This window comes from Thermobia domestica, chromosome 3, assembly GCF_964235325.1.
Source record: "Thermobia domestica chromosome 3, izTheDome1.hap1.1, whole genome shotgun sequence".
Classification (NCBI taxonomy): domain Eukaryota; kingdom Metazoa; phylum Arthropoda; class Insecta; order Zygentoma; family Lepismatidae; genus Thermobia; species Thermobia domestica.
In genome coordinates this window covers 266,532,964-266,553,996 of record NC_137456.1, presented here as the reverse complement: position 1 = coordinate 266,553,996, position 21,033 = coordinate 266,532,964, and the positions used below count along the sequence as shown (strand labels likewise).

At 36.4% G+C, this 21,033-nt stretch overlaps 1 protein-coding gene across 2 annotated transcripts in view; it reads left to right on the top strand.

The window, feature by feature from the left end:
• The first annotated feature begins 9,810 nt into the window (after positions 1-9,810).
• Positions 9,811-21,033, top strand: part of LOC145681640 (uncharacterized) — a 446,103-nt gene continuing 434,880 nt past the window's right edge. For both annotated transcript variants that reach the window (XM_081753260.1, XM_081753259.1), the window contains exon 1: positions 9,811-9,921. In XM_081753260.1, coding sequence (XP_081609386.1) covers positions 9,916-9,921 — 6 coding nt within the window. In that variant the 5' untranslated portion in view covers positions 9,811-9,915. The remainder of the gene's footprint in view (positions 9,922-21,033) is intronic.

The following is a 21,033-nucleotide window of genomic DNA, read 5'->3' as shown; positions in this document are numbered from 1 at the left end:
TCCCCGTTCAATGTTTAAGCGAGAACTAGTTTATTTCTGCCACTTCTATTTCAATATAGTATTAAGGATGGAGTTGACAGGTATTTTTGGGATGCTAAATCGACTCCCGGCAACCGTTTCTTGCTTTATATATTACATTTTTGTTTACAGGATCAACGTTAAAAGCAAAAATGGTTGATTTCTACCACTCCTGGTTTTTGATCCACAACCTGCTGGTTTATGATCCTCCTCGATCACAACCCCCTTATAGATTACAACCTCCTGGTGCGGAGTAACGGACGTCATGGACCAAAGTACAAACGATACAACATTATTATAAATATTACTCTGCAATCCCAATAATTAGATACATATTTCAGCGTTTTTGACTTTGATCTAGAAGGGAAGAAAAGGATTTGGAGGAGAAAAGAGTTGGATAAAACAATTATTATAATATTAAGATGTTTATATCTCGGGATGCTGAAAAGTTGATGACATTAAACGTGGTATTTGAACTGAAGTTGGTATGCTTCCAGATATATAATGTGCAAGGCCCTAGACCGAATAAACACGGTGGCCTTGAAGTAAAGCCCCCAGGTATTTGAACTGAAATTCAGTATACTTACAGGTATGTGAGGTGCGAGGCCATAAGCCGAGCAAACACTGATGATTGGAGGTTTCAGATGCAAAGCGTTAGACCGAACAAATTTGCGGGTCTGAGGGCAGAGCCTTCAGCGAGACGAAGGTTTGAATTGAACAAACTCTGATGAAGACACTAATTTTCTCACACAATATTTTCTTAATTAATAATGAAATAATAAGTGATAGTAGATTTACATCACTTCCCGTGTTAGTAGAGGGATAGGATTGGTGACACAATTATATTCTTGGGATGCATAATTGATTGCCGAAAACTGCGTTTGCTTTCTACATTCGTATACAGGTTGATCCACATCCGTACACCACTTTCAGTTTTAGTAGATTGTAAAGGATGAAGATGAACTGTATTCTTAGTCGATTGTAGAAAACCGGATTGCGGGTTCTGCTCTGGAGTGATCCACGTTAAAACCGAAAAGGGTTGATGTATCACTGGAGGTACCACTTCCAGTTTTAGTATAAGGTTAAGGATGGAAATGAGAACGGACGGTTAATCGATTACGGAAGACAGCATTTTGTTATCTATTACAGCTTTTCTTCCATAGCAATCAACCTTAAAAGCAGGAAATAGTTAATCTCTACTACTTCCTGTTTTAGTTGTAGGTTAAGAAAAGAGATAATATGCATTCCTAGAACGTTTAATCGATTTTCAGAAACAGCTTCTAGCTTTCTACTAACGTATTTAACTCTACAGTGATCAATCTTAAACTGGAAGTCGTCGATGTATGCCACTTTCAGTTCAAGAGTCACACCCATTAATTTTAAAACATTTTTTCCTACATAATTATGTAACACTTGTTTTACTTCCAACTAATCTTGAAACATATATGTCTTACAATCTGGAAAGAAATACTCGGGAGGGTAAGGAGCCTCTAGTATCCTAAGGAGTGGGGATGGGAGAGCTGACATTTTGAAAATAATTGTAATGATCAATATTCGTGTTGAAGCCACAGTTTTTGGGTCAGTCGCTGATATGGATAATGACTGTTTCCATTACGTTCAAGTTTGTCCCTGAAGAATCGGGAAGAGTGACATTTTAAAAGTTATCGAAAATGACGGATATTAAAGGCGAATCCAAAGTTCTCATTAGTGCTAAGACGAATAGTGGTACTTTTAAAAAGAAGTTAGAATGCAAAATTTTAATTTAATTATTGTAAACATGCATTAAGAAAAACTAGACTATTCGTCGTCAAAAGTTTTAAGTTCGACTGTATAGTTTTTTAATAATAATTATTATTTTTACAGTATACTTTTAAGTAGCACCACGACATGGCAGTGAGAGATTTCTGGCCTTTTGAACATATTCTTACACATTTATAAAGATATTGTTACGATTTTATTATAATTTAAATTTATATTTTTTTTCTTATATTGCAAGTACACATAAATTTAAGATGTAAATACAACTTAATTTTGAGGATACTTAAAAATCGTGACACCCTTTCCGTTGTTCTAGTAGCTTGCACGCGCGCCTTTCGTGCACGTAGTCACACGTTCGAATCCCAGTGGGAATTTCTTACAATATTGGGACGGTTACTGTGTTTGAATTTCATCATAATCTTTCATAATCTTTGAGTCTACGTCTCATATAACCTCGATGCAGAAATTGAATCCTAAACTTAAATAACTAACTCGAAACCGATGAGAGTACAAAACTCATTTTTGGGCAGAAAACTAGCACAAAAGTTTGGAATAGAAAAAGTATCAAGTTTTCAGTAAGAGGAGGGAAAGGATGGGAACACGGAGATAAGACCAGAAAACCATAAAACACATTACTGAAATGTCACTCAGTGATGATTATAAAGGTGGCTCTGGGGCCTAGAGCTTCGAAATTCCCTCTAGGGTATTTCTCGAGCGTGCTCAATCTGAGTACAAGAATTTTCACAGTACTATACTCACCCATCGTTTATTCAATCCCCCGCACTGGAAAATCTGAAATGAACATTGTCTCCTACCTTGCTCAATACGAATTACATGTATTTTTACCTCACTGCTTTTCACTTTTAGTGCAATGAAATTCTTCCACGAGAAAATCTGTAAACAACACTCATGTACGTAGCCAAGGGGGGAATTCCGGGTGTCAGGACCCCCCTTCGAGACCAGAAATGAAAAAGTAAGGAAGGATAAAAGAAAATGAAATGACAAAAAGAAGGATCAGCGTTAAAAATTAAAAGAAAACTATAAGAAGCTTTTGCTTACTCTTTCTTATGAGGAGATTTGTATTACTTGCAATATGGTGGCGAGGTAAGCGAGGTATTCTGGAAGAGTCAGAGAATTTTAAATTTCAAGAAAAGTTATGGAATTCTCAGAATTCCTGCTAGTGGTCAGATAGATATCAAGTTTTCGAAAGCATAAGTGCCACTGTGTAACATCATGGACATTTTTAATCATAACTTTTCGTCATCTTATCATTGCAGTATCAAACATATTATTTCAAGGACAATTTTCTTTTGCTCCTTTAACGTGTCTTCTGGGACCGACAGTAGTTGACGGAATAATAAGAAAAAAATATGTTGAAAGAAAGTTCTGTTAACATTTGATTCAATAGAGAAAGAACGCATATATTGTGAAACTGGTTGTATATACACATGCTTCGCACAGGGGCTCTATTTAAAAGTCAACGCCGTGGGGAGTATCACCAGATTTAAGCGAAAGCTGAAACTGTGCATTTGATACTAATATCGGTCATTTTGGGCTATTTTTTACACGTCTCGGTATCCAACCCCCGCTGACTCCCGGCCCGCATACTTGCAAGTCATCGCTAACGGAAGTGTCACCATTGATTCCAGCGACCGCGAAACCTATTGTCATGTTGGATTACTTTTATATGTCGTGGTATCTGAAACCCCTCCCGGTGACCCCCGGCCCGGAGCCGAATATCGTGAATTTGGAAGCTAATGCTACTGGAGTTTCACCATTGATTTCAGCGACCGCGAAAATATGAATTCGACACTAATAGCGCAAGTGGTAGAGCGTTCACTTCGCTTTCGGGAGGTCGTGGCTACGAATCCCGCTGCCTACCATCCTGAGTGATTTTTTCCAGGGTTTTCCTCAGTCCTACCATAAAATGCCGGGATGGCATCTACTAAACAGGCCCTGGCCGATACCTTCCCAAATCCTTTCCATTGTTAATGTTGTTATATATCCAATGTAAAATGGCCTCTGAGCTGTATCTGCTAATTGTTAAATAAATAAAAATCCGTCATTTTCTACTACTTTTACATGTCCCGGTAAACACCCTCCTGAGACCCCTATTTCGAATTTCGACAAAAACGTTTAACTCTGGTCTGGAGCCTGGACCAAGGTATTCGTGACTAAAATTTGGTAATTCACGGTCAGTTTGTCTGGTTCCCAAGGCAGTTCCGGTGAACGCCCTCCTGAGACCCTACTCTTTCGAAATTAAAAAAAAACGCTTCGCCTCGATCTGGGACCTGGGCCAAAGGCCCCTGACCAAAATTTGGTAACTCTCGGTCCAATCGTCTGGTCCCCAGGCCGCACACAGACAGACAGACAGACAAACACACAAACAAATGCTTTATTTTATTTATATTAGAAGATAGTTTACAAGACAGTATTCAGTTTGTACTTTTTATAATAATTAAGGTCATAACGAAAGGAAAATTGTTATATTTCAATAAACAGGAGAAGGACATAAATTTTGCAAAATATTTTTCAATACTTTTTTTATTATTATTGTGCTCGAAATTTCTTCATAGTTTGTTATTAAAATACTTTCCAACATATAATCATTTTATTGTCCTAACAAACCAATATATGTTGATAGTTAGGTCGTTTAGATTGATCGAGCTCCTGGGCCTTCAGAATTCCATGTCACTCGCCCACCCTCCCTTCACGGAGTTCTGTCTACGTGCCTGTAACACTGTCAGTAGCTACGTCCTCGACTAATATACATTTACAAGTACAGCTTTATTTTCGTATTTTTTTTTCAACAGTTAACCAATTTAAAACCGTATTATAATTCAAAATACTTATCCTATTTCTATCGTAAACAAGAATATGTAGTTAACTTCTTAAATACTTCGCTCCGCAGGAACCCGTCCAGCGCGTGCAACAATCAAAAACAACATGTTTGGCGTCTCACAAACGACAAAGGACAAAAAAAAGCAAAATTAGCACAGCAGTGCCTTATCCCAGTCAGAGCTGACAACATAGTTTCGGTCGCCACTAACGCCAATAGACCTACAAGTGGTGCACAAGAGATATATAGTTACAATATCCGTTGCGTCACAGTAGCGCTACAGGCGGAATGTGCACGAACTACAAATGAATATGTTTCTTTCAAGTATCAGTCACTTTTGCACCCTCTTTACAATCTACACAACATTTTTCTCCCAATTTTTGACCTTGACAACTAGAAGTACCAGGCTTTCGGAGTTCACAACCATAAACTGTTTGTGTACAGAGTACGTTTTCAGTTCTTAAAATGACTGTTCGCGCGAATAACAAGGATGATGATCGGACAAGCGTATATGGCAGCCAGAAACACCCGGTTGCAATTTTAAATGTAAAATACAAATATAGAGCCTTGATAATGCCGTGAGTATATATATATATATATATATATATATATCCAAGTCTGTACTTTCCAACAACAACCATAATAATAATAATAAGTTGGATTTAACAAACTTACAATACTAATTACGTAAATAATACTTTTCAATGAAGGAAAAATAATTTTCACCATGGGATTCCAACCTGGGTATCTTCCATACCAGTGTCATGCTTCGGGTATCTTTTTTCTTTTCTAACTTCCATCGAAGTGTGGTATTATTCGCCAATGGCACGTCACGTCCTTTTGACTTATTCCAAACACGACAAGGAAAAGAACACAGAAATATCGAGGAAAGTTAATATTCAGACCTTGCTCTTCAAAGTGATTGTATACCCCAATGGGCTTCAAAATAATTCTCATTAATCGGCCAAAAATTCCTCATACAAAGATAAGAAAATGAACTACGAGTTACGAAAGATACAAATGTAAGATTATGTTTTTACATTTTTTATACAATTCGAAAAATGGGAAAATAATGTCTGCCGTCTTTTCTTCTTTGCAAATTAGAAGTTAGATTGAGGAAGAATACTAATCTCAATCGAACACACTTGTCTAAAATATTTAGTGAAAAAGTTTGATTAAAAACATATTCCATGAATGGATATTGTTGTATGTTCCGTTGCAAAATTACAAATATCGAAATACCAAAGTTGAACCCGTTAAATAGTCACTGCTCTGGGGAGATTTTCCGCACAATAACGTGAAGTTTTACTAGTTGTACTAATTAAGAATTTATCAGCTTAAGTAACATATTTTATAAGAATTTTATCTTCAGGACAATTTGATTAATGTGGGCTACATATATATGAACTGTAAAACTTACTAATATTCAATAGCTACATTCAAGTAGCACATTATTTTGCATTTTTAATGTAATGGGAAAATATTTATCTGGTTCATGCTAATTTCGCGTTTTTAGTGGAAGATACAAATAACATAGTTGCTAAGCAAATCACAAAGACTTTTTCAATTCAAATATTGACGTATAACATATTCGCCAAAACAGGTAAACCTGTAAATTCATCAAACACATCTTAGTTTTGTGCCTGATGAAGCAGAATATTTAGTTAGTTGAAGAAACTGTTAAAGAATGATAACTTAATAACATCGTTGCGATTTTGTTGGATACTGTGTTATTTCTATTTTCAAATATTTATGAAGTACATGGAATTCTATATGGATAGTTTGGAAATGTTAGTAAGTAATGTACGCTTATCGACTTATCTGTGATTTTGCTGTAGTTTGGTTTTGCTCGTGTATGCAATGTAAGCAATGCATTACCAAAGATACCATCCACATATAACATTATTTTTCAATTTTAATTGTTCTAATCGATTTCAAAGATCATTCTTTTATTTTCCAAAATTCACATTGGAACTGAATAGTTACGTGTTACCCATACTGTCACCAGACAGAAGTGCAAAGGCAAAAGCCTTAATTTAGCGTCATTCTTTGCTTATGCTTACGGGTTTGGAAGCAGTTTTTTCTACTTCTTATCCTGCTGAAAATTAAAACACATATACTGTGAAGAAGTTTAAAATCTTTTTTCATCATACGAGAAAAAATATACAAAACCTGTAAAAAAAGCATGAGTTGTATTTAGTGTGTCTTTTTACTGCAATATTCGATTGTTTAACAGTAAAGTGATATAGTTGATCTTGTGCAGTGTATGGGAGGAAGGTATGCATAGCAGTTTCTGATTATTGCATTAGATGTAAGCATCCTGTGAAATTGAAACACAATTTGAAGCTAGATGCAATTCTGATGCATAATTTCAAATCTTCAGCGATCCAATTTTGCTAATAGAAGATACGAAAATAAAACTGCGATTTTACAGAATGACCATCTCTTCTATTTCCACTTAGTGGAAACATGTATTTCACAGTTCAAAATTGCAACAGTTGAGGGTTATGTGATTGTTCGTCTAAAGAGAGTTATATGTTTTTTTTATTTTAATTGATATGAAAATTTGGGACAATGGATGATATAAGGCCATGAATAATTCATAAAGTTTATAAAACTGTACTGTTTTTCTCACTGAGAAATCCAAACTTGATCATATGCTTGACGAACAAAAGAGAGTAACTGATCAGTAACACAAGGAGCGCGCTGATAAAAACAGGGAAATTATGAAACGTTTCATTGATGTTTGTTTCTAGAACGAACGGTAACCGGGCTTCAGTGGTCAAAATGAATGTACTGATTCTTGAAATAGAAGAAATTATCTATTGCTGCTACCTATAATTTTAAAAAAATGTGATCCATTGTTAAGCAGAAAATTAGAAAATTCTAATGTGTTCAGTGGTTTATCTCTTACAATTCAGAGTGAGTAATGAAATATGTTTCTTTCATATATAAACTACGAAGTTTGTATATCTAATTTTGCTTCAATAATCCTGGATTAAGCTACTGATGAAAGTAATTTTTCTCAGCTCCCGTATATATATTTCATTCTTTAGAGTTTGACAGCATTGCTGGAGAAAGATCTATATGTTTCATTAAGTTTTTTCAATGAAACATATAGAAGCTATTCACAGCATTCGTTGCTGGCAGGTTAATGGGTACAGCTCTGCTCGAAAATTAGTGGCACAAAGTTATGATGATGCGGAATTTTTCCGCGACATTTTAATCAACTTCAGACAAAAGTTAGAATATCGTGATCTTGTCCTATTGTCGTCTGGTTTGCTCACAAATTTAACATTGCATTATATTAGGCGACCTCTAACATAAAAAACAGCAAACTGTTCGTCCTGATATTAAATTGTTTAGCAGCGTCTCTTCTAAATCCATAAACAGGAGTTGGGTACAGAAATTACGGGGTGTTGATGGCTATTCGCTTAAACTATAATTCTAGTCTATTTAATATTGTATCAGAGTATCCCAAGGAACTTTTTCTTTATTTAAAAATTGCAGAGCAAGGTAAAAAAAAACATTAGAATAATAAGTATTAATGGCAGGTAGTAAGATTTCGGTTTCACTAAAATACATTTCATTTTACATTAAAGATAATTTAAAGTAGTTTATTTCTGACTGATGTGATGTTATCCATCTAGCAAAAGAAATCCTATGGCATTGGTTATTCTAGGAGTAAAATAAAAATAATTGAGTCTTGAGTTGATTTTAAGTTTAATTTCCAGTTCAGAAGCGAGGCTATATGTTGCGGGATTAAGTGATTAACGAGGAATTCGAAGCACATGACCTCAAGCCGGGAATCGAACCCGGTTCGCATACGACTAAGGCACGTAGGCTAACCACTTAACCACGAAGGTGCTCTACAATTAAAAGCTGAACTACAAGAATATACTAACACTTAGAAGAAGATTCGGGGAAGACAGTAGAGGAAGTGAAATATATAGCGACCTAGAAAGAAATTACATTATGATTTTCACATACATACAAAAGAAATAAACGATTAACAGAGACAGAACAGAGTTAAAAGGTCAGCACTGATCCCTATTGAAAAACATCTAGTTTCTAAACTACTGAAAAGCCCAGTTTTCTATGACCAGATAAATAAATATTTTGACAAGAAAGCCAGAAAGATAATGTTCACTTTAATTATTACTAATTTCAGATTACTTTTCCTAACGCATTATTATTATTATTATTTTGATATCAGGAGTAGCAATGATAACACTATACTACTGATATAGTAATATTAGGAACAGTGAAATAGCTGAAGTCAGTGTCTTATTTATTATTTAGTACTGGCTTTAATTCAAATATTAAAGTTTACTGAAAGCAGACAACAAGTTTCATTGGATTGCTTGTTCAAGGTACAATTTGACGACGCGGTACTGTTTTGGTGATTAGTTTAGTTGATGGTTACAGTGCGAATCAGTGGTTACAGTTTCCTGCCAATAAGAGCAGATGACTCTGCAAGACCCTTGAACATTAAATACTTGTTTCTCCATGGAATTACCAAACTTACCGTTAGGGTAATGATCTATGACATAATTGTAAATTTTATGTTAGCAATGTGTTGTTACTTTCGAACATCAAAATGCAAACAACGAAACTATATCAAAGTATTATCCACAATATTTTTACGAATGTATAAATATAAACCAAGGACCTAAATTGGGTGTTTTCATTCTATATAAAGTGTTTCGTACTATTTTCGTTTTTGTTTTACCCATATTCGCTGGCGCGCCTGCAGCCTATATACTCACCCTTCGCTATGATTCGCACCCTTTCCTTTTTGGCTCCTGCCCTGATTCTACTAGATAGGATTAGGTTTTCTTGTTTCAACTAGTATATGTTAGTTAGTTATTCATTCCTATGTTCTTTTGATGTGTATATACTGAGGGCATTGTAAAGTGAAGCTTTACAGTTGAACTTAAGTCCATATACCAAAAATGAGTGTTTCATATACAGAGATTTGATTTACTGAAAAGACGTGCCTAAGCACTGAGTTTATATATTGATCGGTACAATAAATTTGCACTTTTAGGACGGTGTGCCGTAAACCTATATTTAGAGAACATAATTACTATTATAAACAAACACCAGTGTTGTAGGTGACTGGAACCTCGTTCTGCATCCCAAAATATATATAAACAAGGTCTTACAAGTGTAGTTAAGAAGAAGAAGAAAGGTTTCCCAGCTGGTTTGTCGAATTCATTTCAAACATGTTTTACTTTGTTACGTGAAGCCGTAATTATAATGGAGTAATTTATTTCGTTGGGAAGTGTTCAATTAATATGAAGGTAAGATATATATTTCATTTTGATTATCGGTATTGCTTTAATGAACCACAATTCTATTTATTTAATTTATACTAATATAGCAATATTATTACTTTGTTACACAATGAAACTTAGATAGCCATAAAGACAAATTGGTGAAGAGCAAGATTCAAATTTCCAATTTCTGTTCCGAAAATATCTGTTCACATTTTAAAATTGTTACATAAAAATCAAATAAAAAGGTTTAGAGTAGAAGCATACAATATGAGTGTAAACGGTGTGCAATTACGAATATTAAAAAGCAGACAACACAGAAAATATAGCCAAGGGTATGTACACTTAAGAATAAAACTACTTTTGTTTGTATCTACCTAAAAAGTGGAATTGAATTTGGACACAAGGCAAGTTAAACTGTAATATTTGCTGAAAGGAAGGAAATACGTATATATGAGTTGTTATTAGGAAAATATGGGGCGTTTTGGTCGTGATTTTTATTTTGAATGTTCTGCATCAAATGAAATTGTTTCAGTTGGTGTTTTACAAAAGTTTATTTTTACCTCCCCCCTTTTGGATTGTGCTGTGACGTAATTCGATTAAACTGTATATGGTAATAATCAGCCAGTTAATTCTGTCATCCCACTTGCACTCCTAAACTACAGGGTCATTACATGAATAATTTCGTACCGAAAAATCACGATAACTTACTTCATATAATATCACTAGTGTTCGTCCACGTACTAAGTAACGCCAGAGGACTCTTGATTCAGCTTTTCTATTCTTATTTTTTCCTGTATACTTTGAGGTTGGTGACGTTACGTGGAGGTATCACGGTATTTTTCAACAGATCAAGTGAAATACTGCATAAACAATTACGCTACTGTTTGAAGATGGGCAAAAACCATCTTATTTGCGCACTAGTACATTGTAATAACAGAGGAAGCAATACAAATGAAATAATGCTCTATTTATTCTCTAAAAATGATGAACTTCGAAGAATATGGGTTTCCCGCTGTAAGCAAAAAAACAATTTTAATATGGATAACGCACGGATGTTCTGCTAACTTTTCACCACAGAGTTATTAAAGGGTTTGAAAAATGAGGTTTTAAGTTTCAAACAAATGTAGTGTTTAAGATTTGTCGCTGTTCCTTCATTATTGATAGCAAACTGGCATGGGGAAAAATAAACTAGACACTAGTCAAGTTCTAAAACAGGTGTGCAACAACAATAAATTATTTCACTTTTATTGTCATTTGCTTGTGAGGGCCTGAAAGTAAAGTGTTTTAAATACATAAAGCGAAGTGGAAGGTGATACCAACGAGAATATAAATCTACTACTCTCATATATTGTTTACTTTAAATGATATTCTTAAGTTTTGATAAGAATCTCAATCATTATTCATAGGAACATTCATAGGAACCTATTGCGAACCGAACTTAACCTAACCTTACCTAATCTAACTTAAATTAATCTTGTCTAAACGAACCGCACTTGTTACGTATAAATTACATTGATTTTATCGCTTCTCCAATGACACATCGTGTGACAAAATCACTTGTTCTGCTCAAAGTTCACTCTTACCATTATTCTTGTAATTGAAAGGCAGACCAACTGGGGGGACTAAGCCATGAAAATTAAATTCAAAGAAATCGAAGAGTAAGTGCAGCACAAATAACTGAAGAAAATTTCCTCTGAAGGTGGTTCTTTTATGTATGTATACCATTCTATAGATATCTGAGCAACTTGTAACCTGTGATACATAGTGTAAAGTGTGTTGTGTTGAGTAATAAATGAATATTAACAGTGTAAAGGACATATTTTGCAGTGACGATATCTGACAGTTTGATTAATACACACTAAATACAAAAGGTTAGGTTAGATTTCTAACTTTCCCTATCCAAATTACGTTAGGGTAGGTTCGGTTATGTTAGGTTAGGGTAGATTAGATTTCTAACGTAACCTAACCTATCCTAACACAAACTAACCTAATTTGTTATTACATATACGGAATCTCTGAATACTTTGAATTATGTTTGCTTTACGAATTTTACTATCTGAAATGCTCTCATGAAGAGGATTGGTTTATGGAAAGTATTAGAACTCCTTCCCCCTTAGAATTCAAATTTCAATGAAAGTGCAATGACAAAAATCTATAACGTCATCCCTTCTCTACGCCCGAAGAGGATGAATTTGGATTTAAACGGTATCGGGAGAGTCGCCATTCATATCAGGGATCCCGAAATTTATGGGCTGGACACCAATTTCTGCTCTTTTCGATTATTTGTCTTCGTATCTTCTCTCACCCCCGCGCCGATATATGATAATATCCTAAATTAGATCTGGATGCATCAACTTACCAAAAATCATAAAAGTGCGTCGAGGAGGAGTTAGCAATCAAACATTGTTACAATAATTTTTGTTTATATGAATAGAAAATGCTCTCCCTTCCGGTTAAAACGGAAGTTTTCAAAAACAATGGAACATTTTTTCCCTTATGTTTAATGAGGAGCTTATATACAGTTTCATGTTCCTACCTTGGAAGGCTCGTGAGATACTGTATTTTAGGTAAAATTTGGAACCCCTTCTACCAAATAGGATTCGACCTTTAATCAAAGTAAAGTGATAAAAATCTTAGTCAGGCCAGGTCAACTCATGTTCTAAAAATTATAAGGTTGGCCCAATGGTCTAGGATAAGTTAGCGACCAAACATTATATTTATTTTTATTGGTATACATAATCAATAATGACGTTATTTATTCATTTATTACTTTATATTGTTTCATCAGTGAGTAGAAAACTCTTTACTTGTATTTGAAAAGACAGAAGTTCTTACTTTTGTTTTGAACACAGTTTTGCGAGTAAAGGGCGAAGTGTAACAAGCAGACAAACGAAAAACTCTTCACCGATACCTCCACATGACGTCACGGACAGAAACCCAATCAGAACGCTAATCGGGAACTAGGGCTACCTGTTATTTTATATACCTTGAAGTAACGCGGGAAAATGGAGACGGGTTTGGCCTTGTGGTTCGAAGTGTGATAAGGGGGATGAGGGATTTACGTCTTCGTTACGTAAGTCATGTTTTTATGTAATTTTTATTTTTATTCTCAGCTTTATATGGAATATTTCAAACAGATTGTTTTTTGAGTTTCAGAAGAAAATAAATATTTCTACTGTTATTATTATTATTATTATTATTATTTTTAGAAATTTAGCCTATGTAAATTGAATCATGCAGAAGAGATTCGTAGATGCTACCAGACTACGGTATGATTGATAACGATTCTTGTATGCATTAAAATAAAATAAAACTCTGTTTTTGGCTATCGTAGCATTGCATTTACTGCAAATACGTTTCTGGGGTTATTTGATATTGACTGCAAACATGCTTGAAAAATGCCCTGGCGTTCCCACACGTATGCTGTTTCTGAGAATATTGTTCAAAATATTTATTTGAATCATTACCCACTATACTCATCTAAGGGTTTCATGTATGAAACATTTTTCCGTACAATAACATTATCCGAGAGGAATCTATCCACAATTTATAGATCAAAATATGATGTGTAAAAGAATGGAATCCAATAATTAGCTACTCCATGTTAGCTTAACTATTTTCAAGAAATTAAATTTGAACTACACATCATTAAACAAAGCAACGTTGGGTTTTATTTTAAAGAAGTAATTGTATGTAGTTTCACCAACTAATCGAGCATATTGACTTCATAAGGCACTATGAAGTCAATATGTTCAGTTAGTTCGCGAAAAAGTTATACAGTTATTATTTTTAGATAAAAAAAACTTTATTTTTTTCAATGACTTGTACTTCAAGTTTAAGTTAAAAGGTGGGTCGATTTAATTAGGAAAACCATAGTGTACAATTTCGAAGAATTATTACTTGTTAATTAACCAATCTCATGTGGTTAAAATATTATACTGGATTTTTAAATACTTTCATTATCTGCTAAAAACAGTATAAATGTATTCAAAATATAAGCATTTTGTAATAAAAATGTTCTATCATTATGTATGGTTTCTTTATTGCAATAATTCCCCAAAAGATACAAAATTATGAAAAAGCACGCATCAAGAAGTGTTACGTAAGAAACAAGGAGGGATTCGGACTTGCGTTACGAAATGTTAAAAGGGATAGGATGGGGTAAGAATTGGTCAAAAATAGCGTACTTGGACATCCACTTATGCAGAAAAGAACAGTTTCCATCGGGCTTAGAAACACTTCCTCCTCTCGACCAATTGTTGAATTCAGTATGAAAGCAGTAACTTGCTTTGGAGGTATAAGTCTTGGCCACTGTCAGACGGTATGGTAAAGACGGGGCAAACGGAACTACCAAGCAGTGTTCTGTTGCTTGTATGAATACGAATGAAAGAAAAGAACTCAAGATATTCCTTACAAACCAGTAAGTTTTCTGCAAAGTAAAGGTACAACAAAGAAATCAGTTTGTCAATTAGTCAAGGATATATTGAACAATTAGTATACAGCAGTGGTAGATGTCCATATGCCCCATGAGGGGGGCAGAAGAACAAAAATAGTGGGGCAAACGGGCAGTTACAGTTACAGTTTATAAACCACTAACACTGTTACCATGAATGCGTGCAAAGTATGTATCACGACCATTTGGATCGCATTCTACATGGAACCAGAAAAACAACCTGTACACATTACCCAGTCTTCTTCCTCGACATATCGTTTCACGAGTTAAACGTTTAGCTGTAGCATAGGACAATGATTGCGCTACACACGCACTAAGTGTTTTGTGACGTTGTACGAAACCGTGCTTCCCAATCTTTACCAGCCATTTTTGCATCATTATTGAATTTGTATCTGTATTTGATCCCAACAGCAAAGTTGTACGCCAACTTTCGTAATTCGCGTAGAGTTAACCCAAATCCCATTTCGTCCAAGGCAAGTATATGCTTTTCCAATTCATTTTCAGCTGTGCTGAGAATGTTGCATGATTCCCAAACTTTCGAATTATGTGCTATGACATAACGCGTCGTCGTAATGTATTACGAGGGACATTTAAAGTTGTCGCTACAGTTGACAGAGGCATCTTGTCTTCAGGTACGGCTCTAACAGCAGCGGCCATGAACTCATTTTCCTATTTGTATCTGTCTGTTGTGCGAGATCGATAACGTACCATCTTTGGAAAAATGGTACTACTAATAAGAAACCCGCGTCTTAAGTAATATACATACACATAAATATTATTTTTCTACTTCATACAAACCATTTAGGCCACTGTCCATTTGCCCCGCTAATTGCGTGTCCGTCTGCCCCACACACACACTAGTTTCAAATATTGCTGATCCTACTCAGTAGATGCCATGCAGCATTGATTTACTCTAGTGTTGCGTGTGACTATCTATCTATTATCTGCTGCTCCTCCCGCAAATGTTTAGCAACTTTCCTTCGTTGTCAAATATTTAAATTCTGAAGTCGAGTTTTTAGAAATCACGTTTTGGGACACTTGTCTCTGTGTAATTGTTGCCAATTTCTTTGCAATAGTGCTGTACACACACGATATTTAGTGAATTCTACTCCTGCCATGTGAAGCACGGACTATAACCAAACACCACACACGACTAGACTCACTGTTGCCAGGTTAGCATATTTCCTATTACTATATTTCTTAACTCCTGTCGGTCTGCCCCCACCGTCCAACTGCCCCGTCCTTACTATATCCTCATCTAGCACTACTTATTCGGGGAGGTTACTTGGTAGACTGCGTAAAAGGCAGTAGCTTGTATGTACAAAATATGGTTTAAACTTGAGAATCGAGTTTCCCATGTCGCATTGCTCGACTAAATAGCGGAGGTCCTTCTGCTTATGTGTGGACCCGCGTTATTAAAATTATTATTCCCTTGCATTGTACTGTGAAACTGCTATGATTGCTCACAGATACAATGTAAGCGAGACGGCTACGGCACATATAACATCAACTGTGCTTCAGGCAGCTTTAAAGGCTGTAATTATAACCTCTCAACAATCTAGCAACATAACTCTTCTTTAATTGTGGACAGAAGCAAAATAAGGCGTGCGAAACTTGAAGTTGCTCGGAATTTAAAAGTAAGTTCTAGAAATGGTGATCCCATTAAAAGCCTACACTTTGATGGTCAAAGGGAAGACACTAAACACACGCAACCATAATTAGAGAAGAGCACTTATCACTTGTGGCTGAACCTAATTCTCAATACGTTGGTGACGTGACACCATCCTCTGGCTCTGGCCATGACAAGACCACGGCTTTTTTCGATTACATCATGAACCAAATCGAAGGTGGCTTTCATGAAGTAGAGGCTCTTGGGTGTGATGGAACAAACACTAACACTGGTTGGAAGGGAGGTAATCGTCGAAAATTAAAGGAACTAACAGGCTTTTTGTCTCTTGCTTTTTAATGAACTGCCTTTCTGAGTTCTCTTCACGCATATTGGCGCTAATTCAAGCCCTTATTCTGACATAGGTCCCATAGGTTCAAAACTATGTGACTGTGAAAAGCTTCCAGTGGTGTCATTCAAACCAATAAAATGTGACTTACCTCATCATAGTCAGAAAAGCTCAGAAAACTCAGTAAAGACCTGAGATACTTATCTCAAGTATTCCATTGCTAATGGTCCTCGTCACGTCTTTGAGACCATTCATAGGTCTAGATACTTGCCGAATGAATACCAGGCTGTAATCCGTTCATCCATTCAGACGAATGCCTTTCTCGCACTAGCAGAGAATGTTCTTTTCGCCATGATGACTAATGGTCTATTTCTTGTACGACAAGATGCATTACATAAGATTCTTAGTGCTCGAAAACACGAAGCAGAGAATCTTCATAACACTATTAGATATAACATCATTCTCAGACTGAATTTTCAGGCGAAAGATTACACAGAAATTATCTTTGGGGGAAGCACTGATGTTTCAATAACTGTACCACCAGTTCTAAGGACGATATCAAACTAATAGCTCATAGACAAACTTTCACTTTCTGACAACACTGTGCCAGAATAGTCCTCCACCGTCTACCCATGCCACACGTTGGCAATAGAACGGATAGTAAAATTAGTCACTGAAGCAGCCTCTCGAGTATGTGGCAGTGATACTAGGGACGGGATAATCAGGCAACCTCTTTCTAGGAAAGCTGTGTCTAAATTGCAATCAAAGTCCCAATTTGTGACAACTTTTCCTGACAGTGACTAACTGGATTAATTCATCCGTCCCTATATATGGTTAGTTGGTTGGATAGAGCTGGCGCAGGAGCACTACGTATAGCCACCTCCACGTGTTAGACTCTGGGACGCTTGACAAGGTGAGAGAGGACCTGCACAACCGCTTAAATGTACTGAATTTGCCCCCTTGTCTGGCCCCAGAGGAGACATCCCTATTCCCCCAAGGGTACATAACTGACATTTTCATACTCGAATGTCAGTTTTCTAAGCAACTAACATGTACTTAACCAAAAAATGTTTACTATAACATAACTAAAATACATGAAGAACTTTGTTATTTTTTCTAATTTTCTGTGAAATTTTGAAACTTTGATGAAATAGTTCTCACAGAAGATATTATCCGAATTGAAAAAAATCTGTACCTGTAATGTCCATGTAGGTTGGCCACTTTTGCCAGGTATTACATATCGTCCAGAAAAAAAGTGCTAAAACGCTGCACCCTAGTATGTTACTACTCTAAGGATGTTACAGAATACTCTACTTTTATTTCCTTGTTTTACGTTTTATTTGCTTTACATTAGTGAGATACCAATTTTATTCACACTAATTAATGCAGATTTTCTATAGTTTTATCTTTTTTTCTTGATTTTTATTTATTTAGTCAATTCATTGAATACGAAGTTTCAAATTATCATTTCTTAAATTCTGTTGTGCCAGCAAATACACATTTAATCGACTAAAAATGGACTTCAGTGGGCAGGATCAGGCGCATAACTGACACTCACAAGGAAACCTTCCGAAAATGATAGTTTGCAGTGAAAGATGTGACCCATGCCAATTGAAAGAGCTGTAACACAGATGAGAATTCCCCCAAAAAAATTAGTTGCCCATAGCAATAGGTTCAGGAAATATAAGGGATGGAAGTTCGGGAAAGAGCGCGTTGAACAAGGGGGAAAAGTGCAAATTCCGCAAAAAAGGGGGGACATGGCATAATACAATGCTGACAAGTGATACGTAGAAAGAAACTTGCCACAATAGGGAACAAATGAAGGCCAGCAGTGTTGCCAACTGCAATGAAAAGTACATGTTTTGCAAAGAGCACTATATGAATTGAGTGCAATATTCAGTGTCAACCTATCATGTAGAACATAAGGTATGACGTTTATAATCAGTGGTACAATCTAACAATAGAAAATAAAAGAAACAGAAGTAAGAACACACGGAGTTGGCCACAATGAGCCACATTTGATTACGAGCTGCGCATATTAGAATGAACAAAACAAGAAAGCACCAACCATGCAGGAAACCGACGTACCTAGAGCCGAAAAGAAAAAAGAGTTCCAAAGTTGACAACACCGGCCATGAAAATCCAGACAAGAGTAATATTGTTAGGCCATTCGCTTGACAAAAAGAAAATTCTCGCAACAGGCATTACTCGGAATGCATCAATGTTGGAGTGATTGAGGCAGTGTCAAGTCGGGGAACATGAAACGGTTGGGTTGAGCCAACAACCGATAATAGAAGTACTGAACATCATGTCATGTTTGGGTCGTATGTAGGAATATACAGGGTGTCTCACCAAACTTTGTGACCTGAAAGATTTGGAAAACGAATAAAAATGTGACGGATCCAGTTGTGCAGGACTTTACAAATGTCAGGGGGTGATAAAGGTCTCTGAGAAGCAAGTGCCCGAGGATCCGCATCATAGGGTCCCAGGAGCCAACTTCAAACTTTCAAATGGCAACAGGGACCGAGTGGTACCTCTTTCGATAGATCAGGTTATGTGCAAAAACACTTATAGGAAACATTTGCTATATGAAGCATAGTTTTCAAAATAGACGCCACAAATATATGTTGTGCTTTAACATGGCATCGAACATTGTGATCGCAAATTGCTGCGAACCGAAAAGAGATATTGCAAATCCAATTGTACAGGAATGTACTCATGTCGAGGGACGAGAAAGCTTTGTAAGAAGCAAGTCCCTCAGGGCCCCTATCATAAGGCTCGAGGGGTCAACCGCAACATTTCAAACGTGAAGAGGGCGCTGATGATATTTCTTTGGAAAGATGCAACACCGCCTATAACGAACATTTGCTATATGGGTTTTAACCCTTTGGGGATCGCATGGTACAATTTGTACCATACGAGGTGTTTCATGGTACATTGCGTTATAAATCTCCTATTTGAGCTTTTTCGTCATTTTTTTTTCGTTGTTGAAGTCCAGAGAAATTGCAGAAGACATTACGGATGGCTTACACCTTCCTGTGTCGAGACATAGGAGGTGATGACGTCATAAGTCTAAAATTTATATTTTCGTGTAATATTTTTTGGGGGGTTTATGTAAAGTATTTTTGGCGGGCTTATTTTTGCACGTAGAAGATTGAAATTGTGCACAAACATTAAATACACCGAGTAGTATTTACCAGATTTTTTTCAGATTTCTGATTAAAACAGGAGAGTACATAGGGGCTAAACTTTGAAAAAGGGAAATTTTTACCAAAAAATCCCTTTCACGGGATTTTCCCGCCTTAGATACATAATGGGGACAAGTGAATGATACCGCCTGAAAGGCAGTTCTATTCTGAACAGAATGATGGGCGAAACATGACCCTAGGGTAATTAGGGATGTATCAGGGAATGTTTAAAAATTTCTCTCTGTATATGGGAATATGGGACATTGTCAGTATATATTTTTTTTGGCGGGCTTACTTTTGCACCTGGAAAATTGGAATTGTGTATAAACATTCAGCCCACCGAGTAGTATTTACCAGACTTTTTTCAGATCTCTGCGTTAAAACAGGGGGGTAAAAGTTGAAAAAAGGATATTTAGACCCAAAAAATCTCGTTTTTCCTCATTTTCCCGCATTAGATACATGATGGAGACACGTGAGTCATACCGCCTGAAAGGCAGTTCTATTTTGAAGGGGATGATGGGCGAAACATGACCCTAGAGTAATTAGGGATGTCTCAGGAAATTTTTTACCTGCGATCATAGTGTTTTACGGTAATTTGGGGCATGGTGGGAATTCCTGATAAGATTTCTCCCGCCCTTAGTATTCACGATAGAAACTTGAAATTTGGCAAACGCATTCAGTATACCAAGTACTATTTATCAGATTTTTTAGATGGCTACGTTCACACAGGGGCGCTCCAGGGGGGCCCAAAGTGCGAGAAAAAAGTTTCTCTCTGAAATTTTCTCTTTGACATCATTTTCCCCGCTTTTGGTATATGGTATAAGCACACAGGTGGTATCATTGGAATGCCAGCTCCACTTTGAAGAGAATGAGGTATGAACCATGATCCTAGGATGAACAGTGACGATACAGTAGCTGCTTGACTGAAAGTCTAAAAAATAGCCCCATAACCCCATAGCCCCATCTCTTAAGGGTTAAAATGGCCGCCAAAAATGCACGCTGTTCTCGTCACCGAGCAGATATTTTTAGCGGACATTTTGCTGCCCACGTAGTAAATATTTCTAATATGCATTGTTGCATATTCCAAAATTTATCGACAGAAATATAGCTCGACATATGGTGCAATTTGAATTTTGAAGTTGGCCCCTGGAACCCTATGATAGAGGACTTTCGGGCACTTGCGGCGCACAGAAGTTTGTCGCCCGCTGACATGGGTAAATTCCTGCACAACTGGATGTGCCATATTTTTTCGCTTTGAAACTATTTCAGTCGCAGAGTTAGGTGGGACACTCTGTATATATCATATAAGCGGTGATAGTACTGCAGACATTAGCACAAGACGTTTCCTATGTCACTCCACTTGTGTTGAAAGGAGGATGATGAACTAGTAGGAACGATAAGATTAGTGGGAAGGAGAAGGTGTAGAAAATAACAGACAAATGCTCTCAGACTAAAGGAAAAGAGTGCTCTGCAACCACTCGTAAGTCACTTGCTTTCCTGCAATTGACTGGTCAAGGTGGCTCATAACCTGCTTCTATAG